The sequence below is a fragment of the Notolepis coatsorum genome, assembly GCF_963971535.1.
Source record: "Notolepis coatsorum genome assembly, chromosome: 13".
Classification (NCBI taxonomy): domain Eukaryota; kingdom Metazoa; phylum Chordata; class Actinopteri; order Aulopiformes; family Paralepididae; genus Notolepis; species Notolepis coatsorum.
The window spans coordinates 28,601,428-28,623,701 of record NC_140177.1 but is presented as its reverse complement, the minus strand read 5'-3'; the positions used below and the strand labels follow the sequence as shown (position 1 = coordinate 28,623,701).

Genomic DNA, 22,274 nt, shown 5'->3' with positions numbered 1-22,274 from the left:
GATGGTAAATCACCCTTTTGGATTGGACTCAATGAAAATGAAGGGGAAAAAAACCCGCACTCCACATTTTACTTCTCACTCATGTAACCGGGGTCTACCAGCTTCACTCTGGAACCTCGGAGCCGCGGGGAATATGTGTTTTACTGTATACACGATGGATCAATCAAATGAGCGATTTCTTTCGAATGGCGATCAGGAATTGGAATAATCCATTTGGATACCATCTGATCTCAGGTAAGGAATCTATGTTATCAGTATTAGGATAATCAGACCTGTTTTCACGGATATATAAGCTTTTATGTGATTATGGTGATAGGCTGTTTGACTCTGCTCGCGGTCAGGAAATAGGAGAATCGATTTTCAACTGGCGGCACGAGCGTGCATGCATACACATATACTATCGATCATCTAGCGTTTATTTGAAAACGATTAATAAATAGGCCGAAAAATGACAGCGTTCTAGAATATTCCAGTAAAAGGCGATTATCATAGAATGTGTCGTTTTTTCCGTGAAAACGAGTGATTTTCAAAATGCTATCAAACGGAAATGAAGCGATAAAAAAACATTCTGCTACGACAATGTTGACTGGAAAATGAGTCTTTGATAAGCGACGGGCAGATTAGACACATAGCCATAATTTAAAACATAGATTAGGCGATATTAACGTTAACATTGGAGTGGATGTGGGCATTCAAGGGGGTAAAAAGGAAAACACGGCTGGCTCTCAAAGTGTTAAAGAGAGAATTTACCAAACTCAAACCCCACCCTCTTTTCTTGATCCTCCAATCACAACTGTGTGACACACAACCTTTCTGAGGGAAGCGACAGTTGCGATTGGAGGATCAAGAAAAGGGGGGGCAGGGTTTGAGAAGGGTCCGTTAGGTCCTTACAGGGATGTTGGTCACTCGTACTGTTTTCCTCAGCAGCCACTCATATGATCCTCTCTGGAACCGATCATGTCGCCGGAGACAGCGGCATTGCCCCCGTCATTCAAACTGGCGTCACGCCCTCATTTTTTTTTTATTTTTATGTAATTTTTTGCATTCGGACGGGAGGGGCTGTACACGTACTGGCGTCCTACTGTCGTTCTGTAAGTCCCGGGATGGCTTGATAGGATTGGTCTAAACAGCGAGACAGACATTTGTGCCGTCCAATTCGAGGAAGCGGGGCATGTTCTGTTCAGTCCAGGCTCTAGTGGCTGCGCCCCCGGTAGAGTGACTCGCTCTGAAGGTTGAAGCGACCATTTTTTAAGTACAGATTATGTATGAACAGCATAGTTTTTGGACATATTATAGGATTCGTTCAGTTTACAACTGTTTCTAGTGTTTGTGAAATGTTTTTTGCTGTACTTTTGGTGAATATTTTCTCTCCAGCAAACGATATAATGTTTCGCGGCACCTCATGTAAAGTAACCCCGAGAAGAGCAGCGTTTTTCAAGGCATCATTCCTGTCGCGCTTTCTCCAATTTGCCGGAGTGTATGTTTGTTTTTCAAAAAATTATATTCACAGTTTATTAGTGTGTTGACTACTGATGACATCCTATGTCTAATGTTTTAATTTGATGAACTATGGCCGCAGATGGAAGGAGATGGGATATTCAGCGTGCCTCGAGTCCCGAACAGCTCTATCTGCAAAGCTTCTATTGTGGTCACGAGATTGGAGCAGACCGCTGATGTCTCAACCCTCGCGTGAGCAGACAGACCCCCAGCAGAGGAGACACACAAGCCCGCAACAGATAGAGAGAGCAGTGTTACCTCTAGGAAGAGAATGGGTTAAGTTTGATTTAATTTATATATATATGGAAGTATATTTTCAAAAATTTACATTTGTGATTCATTCATTCATTCATAACTTTTGAACAATTCTAATCTGTCAACTGTTCTAGATTGCCCACAAAATTGTCTAAATCCCATACCCTCTACTTTTTAACATTCCATGTCAGTAAAGTGGTTTTGTTTGCATTTGTTTGTTTGAAGTTCAATTTCAACTCTAAAAGATGTCTGTACATGTGAATAATAATCACAATAATAATCATGATAATCATACACATATTTTATATCATTTGAAAGCCCTAGTTGTGATCTTTAATATGGTACCAAATATGAGGTACTTTGAAATTCCCAGTAACTAATGTGTAATAACAAACCCACAAGGTTCTGGTTCTGGAAGGGCCAGATTTGGAACAATAGGCCCAGAGGGTTAAAGAGAGAATTGACCAAACTCAAACCCCACCCTCTTTTCTTGATCCTCCAATCACAACTGTGTGACACACAACCTTTCTGAGGGAAGCGACGGTTGCGATTGGAGGATCAAGAAAAGGGGGGCAGGGTTTGAGAAGGGTCTGTTAGGTCCTTACCCTGCATCGTAGTGCTGGTGGGCTCTGCGAAGAGGGGGATGAGCAGCAGGTAGATGAGGTAGACGAAGGACAGGCCATTGTACCTGAACAGACAAGCTGTGGAGACGAAGAGCACGGATCAAACAGTCGCTCACCAAAATCAGTCCACTGGCTTAAAGGAACACACCAACATCTCCAGAGTCAGACGAGAGGATAGATACCAATTTCCTCTCTGTGTGCGTTCAGTGGAAAGCTATCTGGCTGCAAGCTAGCCTAGCTTAGCTCAAATGAATGGACGCGGATACCGACCACTAGCCTAGCTTAACTTATCTTATCTTATCTTAAAACTCTGCGAGAGGTGTTTTTGGCCAACAGTGAGGCTAGTGGTCCGTTTTTACGCTTCCGTTCATGTGTGCTATCCTAGGTTAGCTTGCAGCCGGATAGCTTTCTACTGAACACACAGAGAGGAAATTGGTATCTATCTTCTTGTCTGATTCTGGAGAAGACGGTAAGAGCATTTCCCATAATGTTGGCGTGTTCCTTTAACTACTGTACAGGGTATTGTATACAATAAATAATGTCAGAACTAACAGTTGAACTACAGTTGAATTCTAAATGTACAATAATATATATAACAAGTGTGATCATGAAGGGGGAAAAATCATTTGTCCTGCAAAACATTATGTTAACCTGTAAACGTGTTCAAGTAAATCGGCGGAAAGGTTGACAGGTTGCCATAGTGATACTAACAGGCTGCTTGTCTAGATTAGATTAGCCTAGATTAGATTAGATTAAATATATATTGTCATTATACAGCACAAGTACAGTACAGTGAACAGAAGTTTGGCATCCAACCAGAGTGCAAATGTAACAGTAAAGTGCAATAGTAATATACAATGTACAGGAGATTAAATTTGGTATAGAATATATAAATGAGTACTACTGAGTGTAGTGTAGTGCTAATCAGATGTATGTACGGAGTTGTAGTATTACTATGTACAGTGATACAGGTATAAAGACAATATGGTAGTAGTCATACTGGCCAGCAGCGTAGAACTACTGTAGTAAAGAGTAGGTAAGGGATATGTATAGATTTAAGCATTACATCATGCGCAGGCGTGTGTTATAAGAATTAGATCATGCCTAGGGGTGGTTGTTAGGCCCGAGGCGTAGCTGAGGGTCGTTAGACCCCCCTAGGCATGATCTGATTCTTATAACACACAACTACACGTGGTGTAATGTAGTCTTGGGCGGTATGACGGTATTACGGTATACCGGGGTATTTCGAAATACCGACGGTATTGAAAATCAATACCGTCTAAACAGAGTTTTGTTGTAGTGCACACACGCGCCAGCAGAGGGCGAGACTAGTCCTCACTAGTGGGGCGAGCCATGCAGAGCTGGTTGTCTCTACACACAGGAGGAGGAGGAGGGGAACCCCGCTTCAGTGAGTGAAATTAAATGAGACACGCTTACCGTTGCTGGTGCTGCGGGCTAACTGGCTATTCTGAGAGCTAACTGTAGTGTTGTGTATGATCACAACGGTGTTCACGCTTTACGGTAATGTTGCAACAGTGCTGTGAAAATACCGTAAAGCGTTGTGTCGATAGTGTGTGTTGTTGTTGTGTGTAGGATGCTGCGGGCGAACTGCTACCATTCTGAGAGCTAACGTTAGCACTAGATGCTGCGGGCGAACTCCTACCATTCTGAGAGCTAACGTTAGCACTAGATGCTGCGGGCGAACTGCTACCATTCTGAGAGCTAACGTTAGCACTAGATGCTGCGGGCTAACTGCTACCATTCTGAGAGCTAACGTTAGCACTAGATGCTGCGGGCTAACTGCTACCATTCTGAGAGTCATACTGTCATATACCGTATACCGGGGTATTAGGTAATCAAGGTATAACGGTATGAAAAAAGTCATACCGCCCAAGCCTAGTGTAATGTCTTTTATACAATTGCCGAATTCATCCTACCTTATTGCTATACAATAAACACACAGTAATTTAAGCATAATGGAGATTTATTCACAAAACCATCCGCAAAAAAGTAGGTATTTTTTTTTAAATAAAGACGTTTCCTCCGTGTCTAGAAGCAGCTGGGAGGTGCAGTGCTTCAAAGCATGCCATCTAACAGTGAAGTTACCGGTTGTTATTTGATTGATTGATTGATTGATTGATTGATTGATTGAAAATTGTATTACCAGATTGCAGAATGGGTACAATACAGTACGGCTCAATACACACAATTGTTAAGGGGATGCAGACCAGAGAAAGACTTTCGTCTTGTTTACATCAGGGTCCCCTATTTTCAATGCATCATAACATAATATGACATACAGATACAGTGCTACATCTATACATAGGTTGCTACAAAGCATGCCATCTAACAGTGAAGTTAGCGGTTGTTATTTGATTGATTGATTGATTGATTGAACATTTTATTAACAGTGAAATGACAGTGTCCTTTTGAAGGAGAGGGAGGTTCTACAACAAATGGCATCTAACAACACACTTCCCGCTACTTATATTTTGTTTCACAAAGAGTCATGACCAACCAATTACATAATCCAACATTGTGTAAGCAACTAACACATTCCACGTGACTTTATCATTTTTGAATGAGTCGTTATGATGATATCAATACATCCATTCATAAAGAGAAAGACTTTCGTCTTGTTTACATCAGGGTCCCCCATTTTCAATGCATCATAACATATATGACATACAGATAGACAGTGCTACATCTATACATAAGTTGCTACAAAGCATGTCATCTAACAGTCAAGTTAGCGGTTGTTATTTGATTGATTGATTGATTGATTGAACATTTTATTAACAGTGAAATGACAGTGTCCTTTTGAAGGAGAGGGAGGTTCTACAACAAATGGCATCTAACAACACACTTCCCGCAATTTATATTTTGTTTCACAATGAGTCATGACCAACCAATTACATAATCCAACAAGCAACTAACACATTCCACATGACTTTATCGTTTTTGAATGAGTCGTTATGATGCTATCAATACATCCATTCATAAAGATTATTGTCCGCCATCTTGGTTTCATTCCTAAAAACACGAACGGCGGAGTGATTCGTAAACAAAGTAATTCGGTTGTGGGCGGGTTCTGGGATCACGTGGAGTGTGTTATGAGAAATAACAACGTCTGAAAGAAGTGTTTCAGCCAATCAGAATCAAGACATTTGCATGCCATTGTATAAATAGATATAGTATCTACAGATGTGTAAAAAGGATGTATACAGTAAGTACTAGGTATATAGAAGGATTATATTCAGGTATATCCAGACAGATATATATATAACTTCTTCCCCCAGGCCATCAGAGTGAACACTGAACTCTCCACACACAAGCACACATGAGCACACACACAACACACACACACTGTATACGCTCACACACGAACAGTCACTTTAGCATGAGCACACACACAACACACACACTGTATACGCTCACACACGAACAGTCACTTTAGCATGAACACACACACACACACACACATGCTGCACATGCGGATCAAACAAGGGACTAAACACGTTTCGCAATTATGCCACATCAATGTGGAACGCCCTGCCTAAAGCTGTAAAGGAATGTGAATCACTACCCACCTTCAAAAACACTCTCAAAAAACACCTACGTGAGACTGCAATTCGAAACTGGCCCCTACAAATGTCCTAACCTAGTTGTACAGTAAATGACCAAGTAAGGCTTTGTCAATATTCCAATGTACAGTGTAAAATGTGTGTGTGTCCCCTTCCCAACCCCCCCCCCCCCCCCCCCCCCCACCTCCAATGTACAGCCCTCACCCAACCCACCCAACCCCACCCCACCCAACCAACCTCCTCCAATGTACAGTTTCTATGCCAAATGTATATACACTCCTTTTCTGGACACTTTTGTATCACAAACAGTACTGTATTTGCAAATCTGATATGTCATAAATGTATAGATGTAGCAGTACTGTCTATCTGTATGTCATGTATGTCATATATGTTATGATGAATTGAAAATGGGGGACCCTGATGTAAACAAGTCGAAAGTCTTTCTCTGGTCTGCATCCCCTTAACAATTGTATGTATTGAGCTGTACTGTACTGTACCCATTCTGCAATCTGTTAATAAACTTTTCAATCAATCAATCAAAACACGCTCACACTCAACGGTCACTTTACACAATGAAAAGGTCACTTAAAAAAAACATAATCGAACAGGAGTGGTTCTTGTATAGTAAATAGATGGATACAGCAAGATAGCATAAGGATATATACTATAACTGTAGACTGTATAGTATAGTATTGTATAGTAGTGTACATAAGACCCAGTGCCTCGGGGAGCTCCAGTAGCTCACCACGTACCGCGAGTGCTATTTCAGCGCTGTGGACAACCGCGCTCGCGCGGATCTGGGGCTGAGCGCGTTCGAATCCCGGACGGCAGCCGTGCCTTTCCCAGAGTGTCTTTCCCCCCCATCTGAACCCTTTCAGCCTGCTTCTGTCGGTCGTACTTGACCAAGTATGAATGCGAAGAAAAAGCGATAAACACTAAAAGAACCAGGTGACTGGTCAAAGTAAAAAAAAAAAAAAAAAAAAGACCCAGTGCCTCATCCGTAGCTAACATTGTATTGCACTATCGCAGGACCTTAGCATGTCTTTACCATGCTTTTTGTAAACTTTATGTACATTATACCTGTTATGTCTTATTCTTATTACTTGTATTATTGCACAAATGTCTTATTCTTATTACTTGTATTATTGCACCCATATATAAGTATGTTGTTAAGGTTTTATGCAGTAATTCCTAAAACGCGAGTTATAGGCCCTGACGCATAGATAGATTATCGATTGGCATTTATTTCCTATACACGCTATATTAAAAAATTCAAATGTATATTATCGGTATACATTATGCTTCATCATGCGTGAAGGAAAAGGGGGGGGGGTCGTTTATAATTCCTTGATCGTCAGTAGCGTCTTCTTTTACTATGGGTTGATACGTTGATCAGATGGATTGCCGTGAAATAAATAAACAATCGGGCTTAAAATAATGTTAGATTCCTCTTACCGTTCGCCGATGAGACTGGAGGAAAAATATTCCAATTATTTGACGTCGATCTGCTAGATCCATTTCCCGTTTGTATGACGCAATAAACGCTGAAATAGCATCGAAAGCGATCCCAATGCACTCAAGTGTGTATCTAGATCCACGCTACAAGATATTACTGCCGGAGGATTCTCCCAGATGTATCGAGCGCCACTTCCGGTTTGGCTTGGAGTGTAACTCGCCCGACATCCACCAGGCGGCGGTATTGAGGCGTTGCAATATCAGAACAGGGTCCAGCTGCTTCCCGGAGGGAGGCTGGATGAATTATGAATGCCATGGCGAAAAAATGAAATATTGATCCCAAAAACTAGTTAACTCGTTCCTGGCGCACAACGCATGGCGGGCAATAACGAGTATACTAGTTTTTGGCGCACAATGTGTTAATCAAAGATCCCCGCTTTCTAGTCTTGCACAAGGACCAATCAGCATGGGTATGGGCGGGTTCATTTTCCATTGATGGGGACTTGATTGGCTGTTTTTAAATAAAGTGCGGCCGCAGGATTAATAATGTTAACATTAGTTCGGCCAGAGAAACAAATATACTAATTAAAATAGTTGGACCTGCGAGATTTGTACTTTGTAGTTTGTAGGTCTGCATTTTAAATGTAAGGAGTAAAAAGTATGCTTTTTTTCTCTGAAATGTAATTGAGTAAAAGTACAGAAGTATACAAACCTAATAATACTTGAGTAAAGTACAAATCCCCCAAAACAGTACTTAAGTATTGTAACGAGGTACAATTTCTCAAGTACTTTACACCCCTGGAATTGAGCAAAAGGCTTACAGTGTGAACATAACCTTAGTCAGATGTGGTGGCTTTGCTTGTCCAAATGACAATACTGACCAAATTTTTTTTTCTCTTGTCCATTTATTTTGTTTGCTTTCTAATTTAAAATACAGTTTGAAACCGTCTGTACACAGTAGGCTACAGTATGTGTGCTAGCAGAGCTAGTCTCGAGTCGCGAGTCACGGTGCATGTGTGCTGTGGTTTGTCCACCAAAAAAGTGCCAAAAGATAGAAAAGAAACTAGCAGAGCCAGAACTGTTCAACTCCCCTGGAGCCACAGCCCCTTTTTTTTGTACTTTCGCTTTCAAACCAGCTGCAGCCTGAGAACTGGTGTGAGGGGCTGTAACACTAAAGATGGCGGCAACGACAAAGAATTGCTGCAAAATAAACATACATTTGTTGTTTAAATAATAATAAAAACATTAAAAAAAAAACATTTAATACTAATAAAAATATCGATAATCAAGTCAAGTCAAGTCAAGAGTTTTATTTGTCACGGCATACAGGTATACAATTAAATGCGGGTGGTCTTGCCCGCAACGATGTGCAATACAGTGGTACAACATATAATAGAATCCAATAAAAACAACATTGTGCAATAAACAGGTAACAGGTAACATGGTGTGACATCTCGGTATCTCGAACGATTTGAAAATGTTTATCATGATATATCGTGATAACATTTTTGGCCATATCGCCCAGCCCTAATATAGGCAATAAAATGTGATCTGAATATAGAAATATGAGAAACAATACAGTGTAACAAACAGTGTAAACAATAATAAACAGTGTAAACGATGCAAATTGTGTGCAAAGCATTGATGTTTGGTTTTAAACACAGTAATATATAATAATAATAATAATAATAATAATAATAATAATAATAATAACCAGTGTCATCTTGATTAATTCCTGGCAGTCCTTTCTGCAGAGAGAAACAATGAACTGGCTTGTTAATAATGAGGAAGAACCAGCAGTGTATCAGCTGGTGGACTGGACAGTGGCTCTCAGTGTGGTGTATAATATAACGCCTCACAAAGCAGAGATTTACATTATAGGAGAGGTTTTCATTTAATGAGAATCTGGAAGCATTTCATGAACTGAAAAATGTATTAAGTTTAACTAGTTTCAATTATTAAAAAAATAAAATAAATCGGACACAAAATCTCTCTCTATATATGTGTGTGTGTGTGTGTGTGTGTGTGTGTGTGTGTGTGTGTGTGTGTGTGTGTGTGTGTGTGTGTGTGTGTGTGTGTGTGTGTGTGTGTGTGTGTGTGTGTGTGTGTGTAAGATAAGATAAGATAAGATATTCCTTTATTGATCCCCATGGATAAACTGTGTACATCATTTTGAAGTGTGTGACTAAATTGTGTTGTGGAAATAGTTTGTAATTAGTTTCACCCAGCTGACAGAAACTGGAGGTGTGGCCTTTTGCTGCAGGTGTCACTCATCAGTAATTAGTGATAGTGATTTAAGGACTTGCTGGCTTAGCGTCAGCGAAGCGTTGAGAAACGAAGAGGGACAAAGAGAGGAGAGGAGTTTTCCTGGAGTTATCCGCCGAGGGATCCACCGATCCACCCAGTGCTAAGCACACCATAATCCTATATTTCCCTCCCACTCTGCTATTTCCCTACTATCGCGTCGAGAAACGAAGAGGGACAAAGAGAGGAGTTTTCCTGGAGTTATCCGCAGAGGGATCCACCGATCCACCCAGTGCTAAGCACACCATAATCCTATATTTCCCTCCCACTCTGCTATTTCCCTACTATCTCGCTTCCTCCCTACAACCTTCTCCCTGCCACTCTTGACACCACAATGTGCCTCATACCTATATCCACAATCTGCTCCTCCAGAACTGACTCTACCCATCCACGCCAGTTTGCTAGCAACCCGGCTAATCTCTCCTACCCTCCTACAGCCACTAATACACCTGTCACAGTACGGGGAGGCTTATGGAATTGTCAATCAGCAGTCAAGAAAGCTGACTTCATTACTGCCTACGCCCATAGTCTAAATCTGCAGCTCCTGGCTCTAACTGAGACCTGGATAACTCCCAATAACTCATCAATACCTGCAGCATTATCTACAAACTATAACTTCACTCACACACCTCGACCCTCCAGACGGGGTGGAGGCACTGGCCTCATGACATCTCCTTCATGGGCTACAAACCTAACACAACTCCCAGAACTGTCACTCTCCTCCCTCGAATATCATGCAATATCTGTCTCTAATCCTTTCAATCTCACCATTGTTACACTCTATCGCCCTCCAGGTCCCCTCGATCACTTCATAGATGAGCTGGACATGCTTCTAAGCTCCTTACCGGAAGATGGTACCCCGCTCCTTCTATTGGGCGACTTCAACCTGCCTGACTCATCTCAGTCGGTCCCAGTGGTCTCCCTCCTACAACAATTTGACCTGACTCCCACTGCCATGCCTCCCACCCACAAAGCAGGCAACTCCTTGGATCTCATATTTTCCCGTAACTCCAGCATCATTAACACCACGGTAACTCCCCTACATGTATCTGACCATTCCTTCATATCCTTCTCACTAACTCTCATGCTTAACCGAAAGGTCTTCACCCCAACTCAAACCGTCTCACTCAGACGTAACCTGGCCTCCCTATCCCCCTCCACCCTCTCCTCTGACATAATATCCGCTCTACCTTTGAGTGACACCTTCTCTGCTCTCCCCACAGAGATGGCAACCTCCACCCTCCTCTCAGCCCTTGCAACCTCCTTTGACAAGCTCTGTCCCCTCGTTGAGAAACCTGCCCGCCGTTCCCCACCCAGTCCATGGCTGACGGATGCAGTGAGAGAACAAAGACAGGTCCTGAGAGCGGCTGAGAGGAAGTATAGAAAGTCACGCCTCACTGCTGACATCGACACATATCACAACCTCTTGTTAACATTCTCCAAAACCATTACTAATGCCAAAGCTTCTTTCTTTCACCATAGGATCGAGGCCTCTGCCAAGAATCTACGCAAACTGCATGCTACCATGTCCTCCCTCCTCACTCCCCCCCCCCACCCCCTCCTCCCTCATCTTTTTCTGCCGAAGACTTTGCGATCTTCTTTGAGGAAAAAGTGGAGAACATCCGCAGCGCCTTCTCCCAACCCCCACCCATTCCAAACGCTGAATCGAGAACCTCATCCTTCACTCTGTCATCTTTCTCCCCCATTACAGAAGCCGAGACCCTGACACTGGTAACGTCGAACCGTCCGACTACATGCCAGCTGGACCAGCTACCCTCCCCACTCCTCCAGACCATAGCACCGGACATCCTCCCATTCCTAACTGCAACCATCAACTCCTCACTCAACTCGGGGGTGGTCCCCACCTCCCTAAAACAAGCCAGAGTCACGCCCCTCATAAAAAAACCAACCCTGAACCCCACCGTCATAGCCAACTATCGTCCTGTCTCTCTTCTCTCCTTTCTTTCTAAAACACTTGAACGTGCTGTATCCAACCAACTTACTGCTTATCTCTTACAGAATGACCTCCTAGACCCCAATCAGTCTGGCTTCCGGACTGGCCACTCCACAGAAACGGCCCTCATTGCGGTCACAGAGGCACTTCACTTAGCAAAAGCGAAAGGTCTCTCCTCTGTCCTGATTCTCCTAGATCTATCTGCAGCCTTCGACACAGTCAACCATCAGATCCTCCTTGCGGCCCTCGCAGGAATGGGAGTGGCTGGATCTGCGCTGACATGGCTGACATCATACCTCAATGACCGCTCCTACCAAGTGTCATGGAGAGGGACTCTGTCGGCCACCCGCCCCCTCCGGACGGGTGTCCCCCAGGGCTCGGTCCTAGGACCCCTTCTCTTCTCCCTCTACACTAAATCACTGGGTAACATTATCATGTCTCATGGCTTCTCATATCATTGTTATGCCGATGATACTCAACTCTTCCTCTCCTTCCCTCCCTCAGATATCCACGTCTCTGAGCGGATCTCGGCCTGTCTGTCCGACATCTCCGCTTGGATGACGACCAACCACCTCAAACTGAACCTAAGCAAAACAGAATTGCTCCACCTGCCGGCCAAATCCTCCCCCCTGACCGACCTCTCCATCACAGTCGAGAATGCAGCTGTGACCGCGTCCCCGACCGCCGAGAACCTTGGTGTTGTCCTCGACGACCAGTTGAACTTCTCTGCTCACATCGCAGCGACAACCAGAACCTGCAGATTCCTCCTGAGCAACGTCAGAAGGATACGCCCCTTCCTGACAAAAGAAGCCACCCAACTCCTCGTCCAATCAACAGTCATCTCCCGCCTCGACTACTGCAACGCACTGCTAGCTGGCCTCCCGGCCACTGCCACCAAGCCTCTTCAACTCATTCAAAACGCAGCGGCCCGCCTGATCTCAAACCTACCGAAGTCGGCCCATGTCACCCCAGTTCTTAGGGACCTACACTGGCTCCCCATTGCTGCACGTATCCGCTTCAAGGCCCTCGACCTAGCATACCGTGCAGCAAAGGGAACCGCTCCCGCCTACCTCCGGTCAATGGTCTCTAACTACACACCCTCAAGACCCCTACGCTCTGCATCTTCTGGCCGCCTCAGACCTACTCCTATCCAAGCTCCCGGAGGGTCATCAAAGAGAAGCCGCCTATTCTCAGTCCTTGCCCCACAATGGTGGAATGAACTACCCATCCCAGTTAGGACAGCCGAATCCCGTCCAATCTTTCGCCGTCGACTAAAGACTCACTTCTTCAACCATTATCTGAAATGATTAATAATAAATAAAAAAAAAAAAAAAAGATCTAACCCTGACTAACCTTACTGTCATGCACTTGTCCTAATAAACTAACCTACACTGTAACACGCAACACTTTGATGAACATTGTTACTCATCTGATAGAGTTGTACCCTTCTTGCTGTCTTGTCGTACAGAACTTGTAAGTCGCTTTGGATAAAAGCGTCAGCTAAATGACTAAATGTAAATGTAAAATGTAAATAAACGTGTGTGTGTGTGTGTGTGTGTGTGTGTGTGTGTGTGTGTGTGTGTGTGTGTGTGTGTGTGTGTGTGTGTGTGTCTCTCTCAGGTCCTCTGAGCGGTTCCTAGATTGAACCTTTCAGTCGCTAAGTTTAAGAAGATCCTAAAAACGTAACTTCACTAATTTCTAAATCTGTTACAGGCTGTACGTGTTTGTGTTTTTTTGTGTTATCTAGTTCTCTAGGTTTTTATTTTGGTCTTAGAGTTAGTGAAGCACCTGCTCTTACTTCCACACCAGAGGTCCTTCTAACACATGGTGACATGGTGAACTTCTGAGTCACAAAAACAGGGACATTACTTTTGGCTGCCGACTGCCAAATATTAAACAGAGCCATAACAATTAATATGAAAAATCATAGCTTAGCACTGGTCTTGGCCGTGGACTTAAAAGTCAAGATATGTTTAGACCTATATTATGCAAGTCATTATCACTAGTGTTACTAACATACCCTTTATATATATATAATATGCCAATACATTTTTTGGTGGTTATTTTATTGCATTTCCGTTTCCGTCTTATTACACGCACAACCTGCTGCTACTTTTTTTTTTTTTTTACCTTTTTTGCATTGTATAGTTTATATAGATCGTTGTGTATTGTTTTCTACAAATGTACTACGGTTGAGGAGCCGGGAAAAACAAGCATCTCACGTTTTTCTTGAATGTATACATTTAAAAAAGAAAAGAATATCTGATTCTGAAGAGTTAAAGATTTCACTCTGATCACAGACATTAATGTGCAGAAGGGAAGACCCATGACTGACTAAAATCAAATGACGCTGCCTAATATTACATTGATGGCAAAGGCAAGCAGACGTTCCTGTAGTTCTGCGTTTTCCCACAGCTTCAACATCAACACTATTCTACGTATAAAAACGTGGCAAACATCCATTACAACAAGATTATTGACAGCCTTTTAACTGCATTTTCCCTGCTTCCATTTCAGTCCAACTTTACAAAATGTATTTTCTTGCCAGTGCTGTTTTTCACTTTACCCGTTTGTTCATATTATATGTAGCTTTCGCATTTAGTTCATGCAGGACACGGACGTCACGTGCGCCAGTCATTCTGAACGTAAAAACTCCCTCCCAGTGTCAAGTCAAGTCAAGTCAAGTCAAGAGTTTTAATTGTCACGGCATACAGGTATACAATGAAATGCGGCTGGTCTTGCCCGCGACGATGTGCAATACAGTGGTACAACATATAATAGAATCCAATAAAAATACAGTGGTACAACATATAATAGAATCCAATAAAACCAACAGTGCAATAAACAGGTAACATGGTGTGCCATCTCGGTATCTGTACATAGTATTTACAGAGCATATAGGACATGCTAGGTAGCTTTAGTAGTGCAATACACTGTTCCTGTTGTTTTACTAATTTAAAGTGGCCTTTCCTCTGGCCATAAGTGTGCGTGTGTGCGGCATGAGTGTTAAAGTGGCTGCTAGTGTGTGAGCGTGCTCAGCGTGCGTGTCGTGTGTGTGCTTGTGTGTGCTTGTGTGTGGATAGTTCAGTTTCTGTGTCTCTCAATGTTCATTGTTCAAGGCTCTGATGGCCTGGGGGAAGAAGCTTAGCCTAAGCCTCTCCGTCCTAGTAGCTGGGGTTCGCAGGCGTCTGCCTGACCTCAGCAGCTGGAACAGGCTGTTATTGGGGTGGTGGGGGTCTTTCATTATCCTGCAGGCTCTGGATTTGCACCTCTTGTTGTATAGAGCCTGCAGGGGAGGTAGCGCAATACCCGTGGTACGCTCGGCTGAGCGCACCACTCTCTGTAGGGCCTTCTTGTCCTGTGCCGTGCTGTTTCCATACCAGGCAGTGATGTTTCCGGTCAAGATGCTCTCTACAGCTCCTGAGTAGAAGGACTGGAGTATCTTCCCCGATACTCTGAACTTCCTTAACTGTCTCAGGTGGTAGAGGCGCTGCTTCGCTTTCTTTACTACTGTGTCTATGTGTGTTGACCATGTCAGATCCTCTGAGATGTGGACCCCCAGGTACTTGAAGCTGCTCACCCTGTCCACGGTAGCCCCGTTAATCATCAGTGGTGTGTGTGTCTCCTGCTGTCCTCTCCTATAATCCACGATCAGCTCCTTGGTTTTACCAATGTTCAGGAGCAGGCTGTTGTCCTGGCACCAACGTTCCAGTACCTCAACCTCCTCTCGGTAGGCCTTCTCGTCGTTGTCCGAGATCAGCCCCACCACCACTGTGTCGTCTGCGAACTTCACTATGGAGTTGGAGCTGAACTTGGCCACACAATCGTGTGTGTAGAGTGAGTACAGCAGGGGGCTTAGAACACAGCCCTGGGGGGACCCGATGCTCAGGGTGATGGTGTTGGAGGTCTGACCCCCCACCCTGACCGCCTGGGGTCTCTCACTCAGAAAGTCCAGTACCCAGGCGCTCAGGGTGGAGCTCAGACCTAGCTCGATCAGCTTGTCCACCAGTCTGGTGGGGACTATGGTGTTGAACGCTGAGCTGTAGTCAATGAACAACAGTCTCACATAGCCCCCCTTCTGACGGTCAAGGTGGGAGAGAGTGCTGTGCAGTACCTGGGAGACCGCGTCGTCAGTGGACCTGTTTGTCCTGTATGCAAATTGCATAGGGTCCATATCACTGGGGAGGGAGGCACAAATGTGGTCCTTGACCAGCCTCTCGAAACATTTCATGACCACAGAGGTGAGTGCCACCGGTCTGTAGTCATTTGGACATGTTGAGGAGGGTTTCTTCGGTACAGGGATGATGGTAGACATCTTGAAGCAGGCAGGGACTACTGACTCCGCCAGGGATTGATTAAATATGGCGGTGAACACCGGGGCAAGCTGGTTTGCACAGGACTTAAGTATGCGTCCTGTTATACCATCTGGGCCAGCAGCCTTCCTGGTGTTCACCTGCATAAATGCTCTTCTCACACTGTGTTCCGACAACGAGAGAGCGCCCCCGCCCCCCCACGGTTGCCCCCCCCCCCTCCACAACAGCCGGTGCGCCAGTGACGTCACTAGCCAGAGGGCTAGCGGCGACACTGTCTACACCGAACCGAGCGTAGAAGGAGTTGAGTTTGTCCGCGAGAGAGGCGTCGTCGCTCCCCATTGAGGGGGCGCTGACTTTGTAGTCAGTTATTGTCTTCAGTCCCCTCCACAAGCCTCTTGTGTCGTTTTGTGCCATTTGTGTCTCCAGTTTCTCAGCATATGTCCTCTTAGCAAGTTTAACAGCCTTGCGCAGGGTGTAGACTGAAGCCTTGTACTCTTCCATATTTCCTGACTCTCTGCCCAGGTTATAAGCCGTGGTGCGTGAGTTCAGGGCTGCTCTTATAGTGCTGTCCACCCAAGGTTTCTGGTTTGGGAAAACCCGCGCCTTCTTTGTGGGGACAATACCGTCTGCTACTGTTGTTATATAACTCACAACGGTATCAGCGTACTCGCTGACGTCACTGGCGCTTCCTTTAAACATGTCCCAGTCTGTGTTCTCGAACGCATCACGGAGCGTGGCCTCTGATTCGTCAGACCACTTTTTTGTCTCACGTGACACGACGACGTCACGCGATCTTTGTTTGTATGCAGGAATTAAAAAAATGGAGTCGTGATCGATCGCGCTTGCAGCACCCATCAGTGGCGGAGCCGCTACAGCCTTGTAGCCGGCTCTGAACGGGGTGTAACAGTGGTCGAGTGTGTTTCCCCCTCTTGTGGAGCAGGCGATGTGCTGAAAAAAGGACGGCATCACCTTTTTCAGATTTGCCTGGTTGAAGTCACCCGTCACTATCATCGCGGCTTCCGGATGCTTGATCTGTTGTTTGTTGAGGTGGTCGTGTAATTCCACCAGCGCTTTGCCAGTATTTGCCTGTGGGTGGATATATACGACGGACATAATGACCGCGGTAAACTCACGGGGTAGGTGATACGGGCGGCACAGGATTTGGAGATGTTCCATATCTGGGGAGCATGAACTTGAGAGGACATGTACTTCTTTGGGATTAACCCAGAGATTGTTCGTGAGGATGCAGACCCCACCTCCGATGCTCTTCCCAGAGGCTGCCGTGCGATCTGCTCTCAGGACGGTGAAATTGTCCGATGGAGAGACGCTGTTGTCCGGCGTCGCTGGCTTGAGCCATGTCTCCGTGAAACACATGATGTTAACGTCTCTCATCTCCCGTTGAAATCGGACCCTCGCTCTCAAGTCGTCCATCCTTCCCTCCAACGAACGTGCATTCACTAGAAAGATGGATGGAATTGCTGGACGGTAAGCAGATCTTTTTAATCTAAGTCTGATACCTCCTCGTCTTCCTCTATGCCTCTTTCTGCCGTTTCCTTTGTTGCCGTTCTCCCGCTTGATTTCTGTTAGCCATTCTGGGCATAAAGTGTCTCCCAACTCCTCTTTGAGTCCGGAGTTTAGGTCCATAAGTGTCTGGCGGTCGTATGACATACCCGCCAGTGATGTTTTAATAAAAAAAGTAGAAAAAACAAACATAATAGCTAAAAATTTGCACAATCGTCGCGGAGCTAAACCAAAGGCGACTGACCGGGGTCGCGCCATCCCTGTCTACCTGCAATCTATCAATCTATCATCTAGATATGTTCTCTACATGTCATGCTGGCTTCATCATGTCTCAACATCACATCATCTATTTTATCATCTAGATATATCCTCTACATGTCATGCTGGCTTCATCATGTCTCAACATCACACATCATCTATTTTATCATCTAGATATGTTCTCTACATGTCATGCTGGCTTCATCATGTCTCAACATCACACATAATCTATTTTATCATCTAGATATGTTCTCTACATGTCATGCTGGCTTCATCATGTCTCAACATCACATCATCTATTTTATCATCTAGATATATCCTCTACATGTCATGCTGGCTTCATGTCTCAAGTGTCAGTACCAAGAGAATGTGGTCGCTAAGGCTCTGCTCAGTTTGTCCACATGGGCAGGGGGGGGGGGGTTCTTATTTGCGCTCTTGACCAAATCCGTCTTGCATGGATTTGCACTGAGAGCATCTCGAGAGAAGAGCCTACAAAATACGACTAACCATTTGTTACTATAAATACAATTATTATGACGAATGTTCCTGACTGAACTATATTTGGCTACACATCAACATTTTAATTATATTATATGACTTCACCTCACCTCCTCTCCCTGTGGCATCCACCCCTGGACACGTTTCAAAGAATTTGATCTTAGCAAACTGATGAGAGCAATTACTTGTTTAAGTGCCAGCTCACTAACAACAATGTAAATGGTTACTGTTTCATGAACAGAGAGAGCTAGCATCGTCCCTGTGAGGCCATGACCGGTTCATCTGACCTGGTGACGCAACATCATTACCAACATACACTCATCCATCATAACCTGCTCTTCATAAACTACTACCGGTACGTATTTATAATAAAGCGCTCAATGAAGAAACCCAATCCCATTGCCAAACACCTATGCTGTTCATGGGGGGCAAATAAAAAGGTTGTCATATCAAACCCGGTTTAGGCCTAAAAGAAAAAATTGTTTGGTTCCGGTTGCCGACCGACCCTCCCGATTTAGGTGCGACCCAATTTATTTTACGAGTTAAAAACTTTTTTTTTTTTTTACAATAAAGTTTCATACAAATCTCAAACCTTTTGTATTATGGATATTAAACATGCTGGCAGAGTACATGCATCCATGTTGTCGTGAACATTTTAATTAAATAAAGAAATTCCCTATCCATAGTCGCCGTGGGAAAAAATTAAATAAATTCCCTACCTACCCATGGCCTTAACTGACAACCAACAGGAACCAAACAATATTTTCTTTTATGCCCTAGGGTAAGGGGTGTAGGGGTAGGGAATATGATACAAACCTGGTTTATGGTAAGGGGTGTAGGGGTAGGGAATAGGATACAAACCCAGTTTAGGGTAAGGGGTGTGGGTGCAGGAGGGAATGGTTCAAATGTGAGCTCCAGGTATCGACAATGCCGATGCTACAGACTAGGGCTGCAACTAATGACTATTTTGGTAGTCGACTAATCTGTCGATTATTTTTTCGATTAGTCGACTAATCGAAAAAAAATTATATAATTTTTTTTTTTATTTTTTTTTACTACCTACAGTATCTTTGTGAAAGTGACTTCTCAGCTCTGGTCCAGCTGAAGACAGAGCAGAGGAACAGATTGGACATTGAGCATGACCTCAGAGTTGCTTTGAGACTCTTGTCAGGACCAAACAACATCCCCAGTTATCCCATTAGTTCCCCCAAACTTACTGTCGGCCTGTTATGTTAAGCTAAGAAGTCTTCAGCTGGCTGGACCAGAGCTGAGAAGCCACTTTCACAAAGATAGGTAGTACAAAAAAAATTATATATATATATATATATATAATATTTTTTATTTTTTTAATGACTAATCGACGCAACAATTCCTCGTCGACGATTTTTTATAATCGACGTCGACTAATCGTTGCAGCCCTACTACAGACCCTAACCCTAACTCCAACCTGAATAACATACAGTAATCTGTGTCGTAAATCCTAACACTCTACATTTCTTTGAGGTGAGGTAGTACACAGTGAGGTAGTACACAGTGAGTCAGTACACAGTGAGTCAGTACACAGTGAGTCAGTACACAGTGAGTCAGTACACAGTGAGTCAGTACACAGTGAGTCAGTACACAGTGAGTCAGTACACAGTGAGGTAGTACACAGTGAGGTAGTACACAGTGAGGTAGTACAGAGTGAGGTAGTACACAGTGAGGTAGTACACAGTGAGGTAGTACACAGTGAGGTAGTACACAGTGAGGTAGTACACAGTGAGGTAGTACAGAGTGAGGTAGTACACAGTGAGGTAGTACACAGTGAGTCAGTACACAGTGAGTCAGTACACAGTGAGTCAGTACACAGTGAGGTAGTACACAGTGAGGTAGTACACAGTGAGGTAGTACACAGTGAGTTGTACACAGTGAGTCAGTACACAGTGAGGTAGTACACAGTGAGGTAGTACACAGTGAGTCAGTACACAGTGAGGTAGTACACAGTGAGGTAGTACACAGTGAGGTAGTACACAGTGAGTCAGTACACAGTGAGGTAGTACACAGTGAGGTAGTACACAGTGAGGTAGTACACAGTGAGGTAGTACACAGTGAGTCAGTACACAGTGAGGTAGTACACAGTGAGTCAGTACACAGTGAGGTAGTACACAGTGAGGTAGTACACAGTGAGGTAGTACACAGTGAGGTAGTACACAGTGAGGTAGTACACAGTGAGTCAGTACACAGTGAGGTAGTACACAGTGAGTCAGTACACAGTGAGGTAGTACACAGTGAGGTAGTACACAGTGAGTCAGTACACAGTGAGGTAGTACACAGTGAGGTAGTACACAGTGAGGTAGTACACAGTGAGGTAGTACACAGTGAGGTAGTACACAGTGAGTTGTACACAGTGAGTCAGTACACAGTGAGTCAGTACACAGTGAGGTAGTACACAGTGAGTCAGTACACAGTGAGGTAGTACACAGTGAGGTAGTACACAGTGAGGTAGTACACAGTGAGTCAGTACACAGTGAGGTAGTACACAGTGAGGTAGTACACAGTGAGGTAGTACACAGTGAGTCAGTACACAGTGAGTCAGTACACAGTGAGGTAGTACACAGTGAGGTAGTACATAGTGAGGTAGTACACAGTGAGGTAGTACACAGTGAGTCAGTACACAGTGAGGTAGTACACAGTGAGTCAGTACACAGTGAGTCAGTACACAGTGAGTCAGTACACAGTGAGTCAGTACACAGTGAGGTAGTACACAGTGAGTCAGTACACAGTGAGTCAGTACACAGTGAGGTAGTACACAGTGAGTCAGTACACAGTGAGTCAGTACACAGTGAGTCAGTACACAGTGAGGTAGTACACAGTGAGGTAGTACACAGTGAGGTAGTACACAGTGAGTCAGTACACAGTGAGGTAGTACACAGTGAGTCAGTACACAGTGAGGTAGTACACAGTGAGGTAGTACACAGTGAGTCAGTACACAGTGAGGTAGTACACAGTGAGTCAGTACACCGTGAGGTAGTACACAGTGAGGTAGTACACAGTGAGGTAGTACACAGTGAGTCAGTACACAGTGAGTGCATAGAAACTCGCTCGGACACTCCGTCTGACCTCTCACTACATTTTCTCGTTGTGGGTTATATCAACAAGCAGGAAGTTTACAACCTGCTCGGCAGTTTGGGTTCCTGTCTACGTCGGCGAGAGAGAGAGAGAGAGAGAGAGAGAGAGAGAGAGAGAGAGAGAGAGAGAGAGAGAGAGAGAGACACGTAGTAGAGTCGTCAACTACTGAAAAAATTACACATAACTGCTGAAAACGCTGCTTTTATTTATCTTTGCAGAGTCAATAGACCTATTCATTTGACATTTGACTTGGCTCCCCTGTTTCCTTTTCGCTGGAAGACAAGGCCTCAGCGAGGCCTCTCAAGAGCGGAGGCTCCATCCTAACACGGACCCACGCGGAGGGCAAACAAAGGCTAACAAACAGAGGAGATGTACACAGAAACGGGACAAATGTATATAACGTTACGTAGGGCTGACCTGGACTAGTCGAATAGTCGACTAATCGATCGAAAGGAGCCGTAGTCGACTGCCAACCTCTTAGTCGAATGCAAAAAAATAAAATAAAAGGTTTTTTCTTTTTTTTATATACATTTTTTTATCATTCTTTCCAAAAGCAAAGAGGCCTAGAAGCGTGGCTAATGCTAATGGCACGCATACCAGCAAGGCTAACTGCCTAAGATAACAGGCACAGAGGCACTGAAAGAGGATTTCACCCATCTAATGAACACACTAGACTAGACAAATATCAAGATGTATCCATCAGTGGACCAACTGCATGCTTTTGCAGAGGACAAGAAGCCTTCAGTCAACTCCAGACATTAATCACCCCCCACAGCCCAAATGGAATGATACTTTTTTTTTTAATGGATACTTTTTTTTGCATTCGGGGGGTAGTCGACTATCGGCTAATTTTGGCCAATCAAAGTCGACTATACAAATCCTTAGTCCATGGGCGGCTAAGTGG

At 44.3% G+C, this 22,274-nt stretch overlaps 1 protein-coding gene across 1 annotated transcript in view; it reads right to left on the bottom strand.

Moving 5' to 3' along the window:
* piezo2b (piezo-type mechanosensitive ion channel component 2b) overlaps positions 1-22,274 on the bottom strand; it is a 233,072-nt gene that overhangs the window by 203,518 nt on the left and 7,280 nt on the right. The window contains exon 2 of the mRNA XM_084327610.1: positions 2,358-2,453. Coding sequence (XP_084183736.1) covers positions 2,358-2,453 — 96 coding nt within the window. The remainder of the gene's footprint in view (positions 1-2,357; positions 2,454-22,274) is intronic.